General features: G+C 50.8%; 1 protein-coding gene across 1 annotated transcript; it reads right to left on the reverse strand.

The window, feature by feature from the left end:
- Nucleotides 1-6,025: 6,025 nt before the first annotated feature.
- On the reverse strand, nt 6,026-8,212 carry LOC100905890 (uncharacterized). The gene is made up of 8 exons (XM_003737136.1): nt 8,150-8,212; nt 7,229-7,357; nt 6,987-7,124; nt 6,860-6,898; nt 6,617-6,751; nt 6,494-6,538; nt 6,266-6,388; nt 6,026-6,172 (listed from the first exon to the last, which is right to left on the reverse strand). The coding sequence occupies exons 1-8, from the start codon at nt 8,210-8,212 to the stop codon at nt 6,026-6,028; spliced, it is 819 nt and encodes a 272-aa protein (XP_003737184.1).
- Nucleotides 8,213-10,671: the final 2,459 nt, after the last annotated feature.

Consider the following 10,671-nt stretch of genomic DNA (forward strand, 5'->3'; position numbering starts at 1 on the left):
GTTGGCCGGCCAGCCGAGCAGCTAGGCGGCCAACTTGCTTGCGCGGCTCGAAGAGCGAGAAGTCCTTTGACCCACTTGGTAGGAAGTTGACTTTGGTGTTTTCACCTCGTTCTCCCTCGCCCCCGGATGTGAAGATTCACTTCTCCATTGACTGAATCAACGGCCGCTCAGCGCGGAAGGTCAACGCTCTTCGGTGCCCGGTGGCTTGCGACGTTATCGTCAGCTTCTAATTCTTGAGCTTTCGCCCTTGCTCGCACCCCGAACAAAGAGTCCCGAAACGTAGCAGCACCTTTGAGAGGCGTGCTGAGCGATTGGTCTCAGCTTGTGATGTGGCGGATCATACGGAAAATAAATGCATATACATCATATCTACTATCTACCTAAGATTGTTCGGCCTCACGTCCTTCTACTCCTCCTTGTGGACTGAAAAGCTCATCGACGATTCGTATCTGACTCATCGGGAATGAGAAGCGATGAATTCTGCTCCACCGATAGCAGACTCATCCTGAAACGGTCGTTTCTCTCCAATCCCACCAGAGACAAAGACAGTATAGAATGATTCCCATAATAACGCACCAAGCTCTTCTGGGTCCCTATCCGGGATCCTTCGGAAGAGCACTTCTTTCCCCTCGAGACCCCGACGGGAATGGTGGAGGCCCCCAACCTAAAAACAAAAACAACTCGTACAAAGGAGGGGAGATATTGAACAGTGAAGCTCTAGGCATCATCAAGAGTATCGTTCCAGAGACCCGCTCGCGGAGGGCTCCTGTTGAACTGTGCTCCCCTGTTCGGGGACATAATGAATCTTCCTTCAACTCATGCGATGAGACAGAGGTGGGAGATCAATCGGATTCATCCGATTTAGATGAATCCTCGCAACGCTGGACTTTCATTTTGATTGACACGCCGCAATGTCTCGGGAAGCCGTGCTTCTCCCAGCTCAGGCTGTTGACCTGAATCGAGCGGGATGACTTCCAGATAGAGCACGACCTCACCGTCACCTCTCCCCACGCACCAGGACTCCTCGGCTTCACAAGCGCCGAACCATACCCGACTCCCCCTGCGGCAACAAACTCCGATGGCCGGGAGAGTTGGTCGATCGCCAAGTGGACTACGCGTGTATGCGCCGACCCCCGATACGGATGGCGGGGGAGCCCTGTAGACTCTGGTCAGCCATGTGCCCGCCTCACAATGTCAGCCTTACGATATATGTAAAGAAGCCTCCTGCTGGATACCGTTGGCATTGTCGCTTCTCATAAATCCTTGAAGCGCATAATCGACTTAATTTTTTTAATTTTTAATCTTAAGACTTTTGGAGGAGTGTCGCAAGGCACGGGAGGATGAAATGATCAAATCCCAATGTGTTTGAGGATCGTGGCCAAGTCTCGTGAACACAAGTCGTAGCATACCCTCATGCTTCAATCGGTGATGTGTACGGCCAGACTTCCGTCGCGGCATTCACGACAAAAGCCGTGAATTCCGTCCCTCATCTCACGTTCGAACGCCATCTTCCTGAATCCATGAGCAGGGGTGTCGCTGCATGGAGGGATGTTCCGTCTACCACGAGAATCTCCTCGATATCTTCCACCTTCTACGCGGGTATGAATTGAAGTTACTTTCACAGCTCCCCGTACACTGTTTTCTCTCGTATCTCGAAGGAATCGAGAATGCTCCTCCTAGCAATAGCTTATCAGTGATAAATGATAAAGCACGGTGTCCGCGATTATTCTCCAAAATAGCCACCCGCGACGGGAGTCTAGCCCGAATGATGTGTAGGCAACATTTCCTTATCTGATGTATCTGAGAATCATACGAGAGACACCAGACCGCCCCATAAGGAGTGTTATGGAGAAGAGTGAGATTTGAAGGCGGGGTGGCACCCGATTCTGATCCGACTTCTTTACCGCTATGCCCAGGTCTGGAGTGGAAAGTATGAGGGTTCGCCCTTGGCTTCCCGATCCTTCCATCACGGGAAACTTCACGGTTTCCAGAGGGTTTCCGACCGAGAGATACAGCACCTTACCGAATTCTCCGCGATGGAGATATCGAATCTCGTCGGTTGACCCCCTACATTCGCGATTCTCTCTTTGAAACTTTTTAAGGTTGAGCTCTCGTCTCAATGAGACCCACGAAACAAAGTTCCGGTCCCCAAGTGTCTGACTCGAGCGATCGGTGATCTTTTTCCTTGTCGCGAGGTTCGGAGACATTCAAGCTGATATATTTCCACCGTGCGATTTCCCGTCATGAGGACCGGGTGTTTTCGAAGTATCTGAAGCGACCGGGGAAGCATGCCCCTCACCCAAGAAAGTGAACCCGAACTTCCACCATGACGACTCGTCCAAAATTGTATGTAGTCTCGGAAAACGATGGTGGCTGCCGAACCTAAATCTGTTCGTTAAATGTGCAGGCTATTCGTCCCCAGCGACCCCATCCATTGGGCAATCAATGCAAGCAGGCGAGCGAATGATCGAGCGAGTGAGAAGGCGAGAAGCCCACCGGCCAGCTCTTGCAGCGGTCGTTGTTCCGGCCAAGCTGCGAAGTAATTAGTAGGCCGCTGCAGAGCGGCGAAATTGGGCTCCAGTGACACACGAACACACTGGAGATGTGGGATGGCTGCTTAGCAGCAGGAATGAAAGCTCTCTCGTCGTTCGAAGACTCTGCCTACCGGATGCGATGCTCTCGAAGCCCCGAGCGAGTTAGTCGAGAGTTGAGAGTCTCCACGTTCTCTCTGTCGAAGTTGTTCGCAGCGGAAACGAAGGAACTCTGCTTGGAGTTCGGAAAGATACATGGACGCAGAGTCGGACTCTCCAATCGCTGCCTTGGAGCAGGAAAAATGAAAACAGGTGAAATATATGGGCATCATCTATCGGATGCACTACAGAATTATGGAAGACATAATCTCCTCGTGGAATAATTTTGGAAAGAATCACGTTCGATTTCGTGGCTCTCGATTCTTATGGAAACGCGGAGGGAGCGTCCCTCGTAACTTTACAGAGTCGGGTGCTCGGAATAGCATGGTAGAATGCGAAGGAACATGATAGAATGCGAAGGAACATGATAGCGTGCGAAGGAACATGAAACTTATGCGATGCTGACACGCAAGCTTTGGAAGACGATGAGCTCCCGAGGCTGGCAGGAATGGAATCTCTCTCGATCTTCTGATCACCCCGATCATGGTCCCGAGGCGATTCGAGCCTTCGTATGGGTTTAGGGAAGCTCGCTCGGTAGGCTGCTGCGCCGTCATCCGAATCGTGCGATTGTCGCCGGAGCAGTCGTGTTATCATTTGAAGACATTCTGGAGAGCTCTGGGTTCGATCTCGGAGCTATCGGCTCATCGCGTAATGCAGAGCGAGCGGCTCTCAAATGCTAGGAACGAGCCGTGGATCGGCGAGCATGCACAGCGCGATTGCGCATAGAACTTAATCATCATTCCCCTGGTTTTTAGAGTGCGTACCGCGCGGCAAAGCAGGCCGACGGTCGGAACAAGTAACTCCGAATAAATAACTTCCCAAGTGCCAAGCTGTATTGTTCCTGGATGGGCAATGCCACCTAACACATAGTTTCGCAGACCCGGGCGGTCGGGATACCATGAATGACAACATGACTCGCATGCGATGCTGACTAGCGAGCTACAGGAGTAGATGAGCTTGGTACGCTTGGTACGCTCTCGATCCTCTGATCAACCCGATTAGCATTCGATTACCCCGATCATGCTCACTTGGTAGGCTGCTGCGTCGTCTTCCGAAACGGTCGGGGCATCATGTGGAGAGAGCTAGTGGAGAGGAGAAACATCCAGCGAAAACCGGAGAAAAACTTGCTAATTTTTCGGAATAACTTGAGAAGGATTCGATTGATCGAGTGGAAAATTGCTTCTTACGCTAGCAGGAATGATTCTGCATCGTCACGGAGTAATTTGAAGTCCTTTCACAGGTTGATAACTCCGATTTTTGGTGCGGTGACGCACCGACATTACTGCTTCATTCCATAGGGGGGCTATATGGGGATTCATTCTACAGGGGTGCTCGTCCTCGGTGTTGTACAATATGTGTAGCGTTTCTCTGTCCCGCCATCGATGCGATCTTTCGCTGAAAATATCATCGGAGTTCGCGTGACCTCCTGCAAGCCATGCGCTCGTCGAGAGCTGAATTTCGAACGGTCTTGCAGATCGTCAGAGAGCTCCGATCTCGGGGGTGAATCGATGATCGATCCCGCTGATCCCCGTCCCCGTTTGGGGTCATACACTTGGAGGTGTCCGACGAAATTCACTCTCAACGTCGGTGTCGCGTCGTTCGGAATACTTTTCGATTTCTGCTTGCTAACAATAAGTCGGACGATTTCTCCGTCGCGTCGATCGATCGATACGAGAAGCGGTCACAACGACAGTAGAATGAGTCCCTCTCATGGTCGGAACACTTATCCACTCACAGAGATAATTGTATCCCTCACTTTCTGCTTTCACCGCCTGAGACCACTGGGATTCCCCCGATCTGTTCTCGTTCAGGTTTCCCGCTCGTTTTTCATCAGCAGTACCTCATACTGCATCCCTGTTTGGGGCACAGCATCAGCGTCTGCTCTCCGCCCCATCCTCTCCGCTCAAAAATGGGCTTCGGGCCGTTCTAGGTCTCCCTCCTGTTTCACATGTTTCGCATCATTCCGCCAGGCTAGAATCACTTGATGTGTGTAGAATATGTGCCAACCGAGTATCTTGCCTCTCTTTTCTCTGCTTGCACAGAACTGATGTCTCCCCTCTCAAGTTTCCACTCTCGCTATCGACGAGCGGCCGACCCTCATGGATACGCCTGATACAGCAAGCGTTTGTTCCTTTCCGGTTTTCTCGAGCCACTCCATCCTACCAGATGGGGTTGACCTGGAACGATCTTGCTCTCGAATGCTCGGGAATCTATCTATTGATCCGAATCAAGGTCTCGCAGACGGAAGAGGAACGACTTCCTACACGCTCACCTAGGTACTTCGACATCCCCGCCCCCGTTCTGGTTCGTAATCAGAAACCGAGCCAACCGACTGTTCGCCACGGAATCATTGTAGAACGGAAACATCCTTCGGCTCAGCGTGATCCCATCCTTCATGCAGCTAAAAGCCGCGATCGTGCTCGATTCCCTGATACTGCGTCGGAAACATTTGTCCCATAATCATAGTGGAGGAGGGATTTATTCTGAGTGATTATGACCAACACCGCTCGTAGATCCCTCATGCGTCGGAATCCGCTTCCGTTAGCGAGCCGAGATACATCCCATCCGAGTTCAAACCCTCCAGTCGATTTATTGTGGATAATGTGGAGATATCGATGGAAGGATTCAGCCTGAGAGAATCGAAGCATATTGCTCTTTGAAGGACACTGCAAGGGGCAATCTCCGAGTCCCCTGCACCAGATGATGCGCTACGACTTCAAGCGCTCATCAAAACTATCCATCGATCCGTTGGACGGTTCTGCGGTTCGACTGAACTGCTGAAGTTGAAAGTGTATTCTTCACGCAGCTCTGGAATGAGATGTCGGTATCACGATTCTTGCCATAAGTCCGTCGGCGGAATCTCACCACCTTCAATGGTTCTGACCAGTCCGGTTTTTATGAAGTAACTCCTCTTCGCGAATATTGCGGAATCCCACTATCTTCTCCTGGCGGAGCTGAATCGCATCGAACCGTGAACGAGACAAGCTTACAGCTTCGCTCCTTCACTCAATACTTGGTAAAAGAGGCTCAGGACTGTTCGCCCCTTCGTGGGGCGTGCGCGGGAATATTAGTTGCTGTCTTGCCTCTCGCAGCGCCGCTCAAGTTGTTTCTAGCTTAAAAATCCCCGCTCCGTTTCCCCGGCCTTCGCGAACGATATCAGCGTCAGCGAGACACGGAAGAGCGAAATTAAAGTTCGCCCACGAGCCATCGCCGGAGTCAGGCGGCTCAAAAGGCAGTGGGAGCAGCGGTGATATTCCCTGAAATTCTGTGTCATTCGGGAACGGATCTCCTTATGCCCCAGCAGATTGAGGACGACTGAGTCTCCCTAGATGAATTTACCTCAATAGCTCAGGTGCTATCATAATCGTGTATCCCTCACTTACGTCTATCTGGTTTTTCCGCTGTTTGCGAACATTGACGAACTTGGCGAAAGAGCCAAATACCGCACTTCCTTGTTTCTTCTCGTTGAAAATGTCGTCCACCTGGGAGCCAATTCAGGGGATTCCTCGTAAAACTACAGCGCGGAAAGGGTGAAAATGCTCATTTGACTGGTATAAGCTCTTATGTAGACTCACCATTGCTTCGACCTCCTCAGCGTTCCGAGCTTGTAAGGCCCGAGCCACGCAGGAATTTCCGCCCGCGCTTTTCGATGGGCCCGAGACACTGCAGTCCACTTGTATCGATCCATCATGGAAAGGCTGCGAATTAGAAGTTGAAAGGAGCGGGGTTTCAATGTCGCTCTGATACGGGAGTTCTGAAAATCGTCCGATGAGTTCGGATTGAACCACGCTCGATGTACTCACGCCCTGTACGCTGAGATCCAAGTTCCGCGCGGTGCAGTCGATGTACTGGAATTATCGATAGAGTGATACCATTGATATGTGGAAGCGCTGAGCAAAATTCGCTCCCGCAAACCCCCTACTTGCTTTGTCGAGCGCAGTTGAATTGAGATGAAGAGCGAAGACAATTCTGAGATCCTTCAAGAGCATGGGTCTGTCTCTGAGACTTTGTGCCACCTCGATGACACTCTCTCTGATGAGTCTTTGTTTTTCTACATACCACTGGAAGCGCGAGGCTCTCATCACCAGTGAACAACACATCTTACTTAGTCACGAGAGACCTCAGCATCATGCTTCGGTCCGGAAACGAAACGGCATAAACGATCCTACCTTCCCTCTTACAGAATTTCTGAAGGTGCAAGCGTCTATCTGTAGTAAATGGATGATCCAGAGTTTAGACGACGACATGCTCCTCTTTTCGAGTCCCATGTGAACCGTGGACTCCAATGAGAAGTACCTTTTGTTTCGCGGCGAGATCACCGTTCAACAATAAAGACTCGTATCTCATCTGGCTCATCCCACAATTCCAACGAGCACTCTCGTGATCCGCTAGGAGATCCCCGTCATCCAATAAATAACGCATCCCAGCTTCGACCTAAGAAAATTTGTGAAAATTACGTTCAGGCTGCGAAGAAGTCGTCACCCGAATGATTATCATCGGTGCCAATCTCCGGAAAAGTACTCGAATATGAAACTCACCTTGGCGCTGAGATCTAGGGCTTTCGCCTCTCGCACTTTGAATGTATTCAACGCTTGTTGTAGATTGCTGAATGTCACCGACGAGCATTTCATGCAATCGGATCGAGCCCGATTCAAGTCTTCCTCGGTCTTGAAAACAAGATGGGATCAATTTGTTCCATTTATCATTGCTCGTACACAGGTCGACGGAAGGGTCGAGACGGAAAGTCAGGTCAACCGTGTCTCGATTGCCCGCGTGGGAATCATCCAATGATTGTGGAAATGTATCGGACAAACGCGAAGGACATACAGACTCTCCCGCAGAAATTGCAGGGAGATACCTGTGGCATCCGCTGAGCCCACTCGCCACTGAGTTGAAGAAGTCAGGATCGTATGAAGATAAATGGATATCAAAATCAATACCCTACTCAACTGACGGTAGACATTCTCGTTTCGATTGAATACCCTTGATAATCCCGCGTACGGGTATGCTCGCGTGTCCGAATAAGGGAAACAGCAAATCATGAGCAGTCTCGTGATCTGCGGTGAAGATACCAAAATCCTACAATAGACACATCCCAGCTTCGACCGAAGGAAATGTGTGAAAACTACATCATGCAGCCGAGGTCGCGCATCAGTCGCTATCTCGGTTGGATGTGCACTTTCTTGAGTCATCGATTGGAGTTGCTCCGATCGCAACGATCGAAGCCGTGTGCAACATTTGCTTTTCGCAGATCATAGAGCATGAGCTGACTGAATAGTTGAGCGCGACAACAGCTGAGCCCATGTTTGCTCATCGATTCAGACTCATATGTTATGGAGGGGAACCGGATATGAGAGACCTCCTCCGGTCCTCTGAAAGTCCTCGCGGAATGATTGACAATCAAGTACTGACCCTCTTTTCGCCCTTGCTCCCGAAGCTCCCGGAATCATCGAACTCACCGTGAACAAGCCATCGTTCTGCTCGAATCGCGCCTTGAAGCATTCTTGAGTCTGGAAGGACATTCTCAAGAAATCGAGGAGATTCGGGAATAGTTTCCGCCCAAGCTAGCATAAAATTCTTGAGGAAGCATACGGATTCGAGAGAGAAGATGTAGCTGCGATAGTGCATGCGCCTTCCTTACTTCTATCATGACCTGTACGTCATCGTTTCGCTCATTCACTGGATCAAGGAGTAACCGACAAGCCACCTGCGAAGGGATGCCGAGATCCAGAATATACCGAATAAGAGCTCTTATTATACTGCGACCCGGCATTGCCGAGAGGCTACCTGGCGGAGATTTTCTGTCTTGACTCGAGGGAGTGCTATTCCGAGCACACGCAGTTGCATGCCATCGAGATACTCGTCACGCTGGAACGGAACGAAACGTACGATGATGTCACGACATGATCGAAGGAAGCATTCGGGATGGAATTTAGGCAGTCGTTCAGACTCGCTTCCACAATCGAGCGATTGAAAAAAATAAATATAGAGATATCGTGCGTTACGATGATTCAGCCATTTGGAATCAGCAACGATCCCTGATCGAATTCCGATGAGCACAATGAATTATTGTCAATCATCAGGGTCGGGTATCGTCATCATCATCGGCTGTCATACGAATCGCCTGTCACCATCATTATCGCCCTTATATTCGTTCAGTCGACTCCCAGCTTATTTTCTTGCGCTTGTCGGCCTGGCCTCCTCAAGGCCTCCCTGGGTAAGGAAGGCGGCACAAGAAGGGGCTCTCCAGCTGAGTCCTCATCGTTCTCCTATCTTCGTGCGAGCGCATCCCTCCCTTTCCGTTATAATGGATGAAGCTATCGAACACTGACAAGACCCGCTCGGACAAATCATGGGCAGTGAGTCAGCGGTGCCAGATTGCGAGTAGGCGCTCCTTGGGTATGCATTCGGTCCTGAAACTCGCCGGTGATTCGTCTCCGAGGAGAGACGATTGGACACTTTACGAGTCTCATGTTAGCGGCTCATACTCGCCTGATAATACGGAATAGGAGAGAGTTTCGAGAGGAAATTCTTCGAAGTTCCGATGGAGGAGGAATTCTCTCGCGTTCCAACGTCTCAAGAGCGAGGGTAGCTTCGGTGAGCGGAATTTTCGATCCATATTCCAAATGGGGTCTTGATCCACCCAGTGATGACAGCTCACCGCGGAACAACTCCGATTGTTTGCCAATTTCCCTATCACCGACAGCCACAGCCCATCGGCCCGAGTGCTGAGAGGTTCTCCCCCCTGCCCGAAAATTTTGCTAAATCAGCGGGGCAATCCAGAACAGCTTTCATCAGCAATCCATCAGCTGACCCACTAGAGTCTCGCTCAGGGAGTTGGATGTCTGAAGGCTCGCGCGAAAAACGAAGAAGAGTCTTGAGATATAGACCCATGGGATATCGGGGAAGCAGGCGCACGTCGCCGCGTTTCCCAAGTTGACGTTCCCTCATTCGCTTCCGGAGAACTGCCTCCGATACTACTGAAGTCATCTAGCTACATCCTGGCGATGCCTCGATCTCGGATTTGCCTGTTACGACCTATCGATCCTCTGCTAGTTGTGGTATCTTGTATTCGATCCCATTCTCGTAAGGAACGAATAAACGATCCTAAAGTGAAATACAGTATCTTGACTGGCTGAAAGATACGACACTAGTTCATTGGGACTTTTCGGGGAACGGAAGAAAAATTCAGCAGAAGGGCTAAGCGATTTGAGGCTAATAGGTGCACACGCTCCCGACGAGGGGAGCATTGACGAGCAGGCTGGGTCATCCGCATGGTCCTGACCAGCATCAAGCAAGAGTCGTGTGCCAGCCGAGTCGCAAGCTGACGCTTGTAGCATCAAAATGAGGCTCATCTCGATCGTAAGCGAGATCCCCGAGAGCTCTCAGCTGATCGTGAGACTCATCAGTTCATCAGCGAGGATCGCGGTTGAAACCTACCTGTTTCGCCCGGAGCAATGAAGACCCGTAGCAGCGAGCTATCTGCGCGACTAGGTTCTGATTGGACGAGTACGCTGAAAATCAGTTGAGCTCAGGATATGCCGAATCACAGTCGTCTACATCTCATGACTCGATCCGAGACGACGAAAGCTCACAGGAAAAATGCCGAAATCCCCTGTACCAAACGGGTGGTTGTACCGCGGAGCATTCGCTCTGTGCTTGCGCTCCCGCGATCAAACCGGTGAAGCACACGTTGATCAGGAAGGATAATCCTCTACTCGGTGATCTCATTTCAACAATCGGCGCTGGTGTGGCGGAAGGATTTCCCCGTCTCCCGGATCCAATTTCGAAACTCTCCCTCCTATTCAGTTTGCCCAGGCGAATGTAGCTGCGATGCAGGTTGGAAAGACACGCCTAAATAAGCTAAGAGGATGCGTGCCACGCGAGTTCGAAAGATTCGAGCATTGATTCATCGTCTCGATGCTCATGAAAACAAGTTAGCCTCACGAGTCGTCTCGTATCACATGATTTATTGCCTATT

This window comes from Galendromus occidentalis, unplaced genomic scaffold (assembly GCF_000255335.2).
Source record: "Galendromus occidentalis unplaced genomic scaffold, Mocc_1.1 scf7180000075391, whole genome shotgun sequence".
NCBI classification, from domain to species: Eukaryota; Metazoa; Arthropoda; class Arachnida; order Mesostigmata; family Phytoseiidae; genus Galendromus; species Galendromus occidentalis.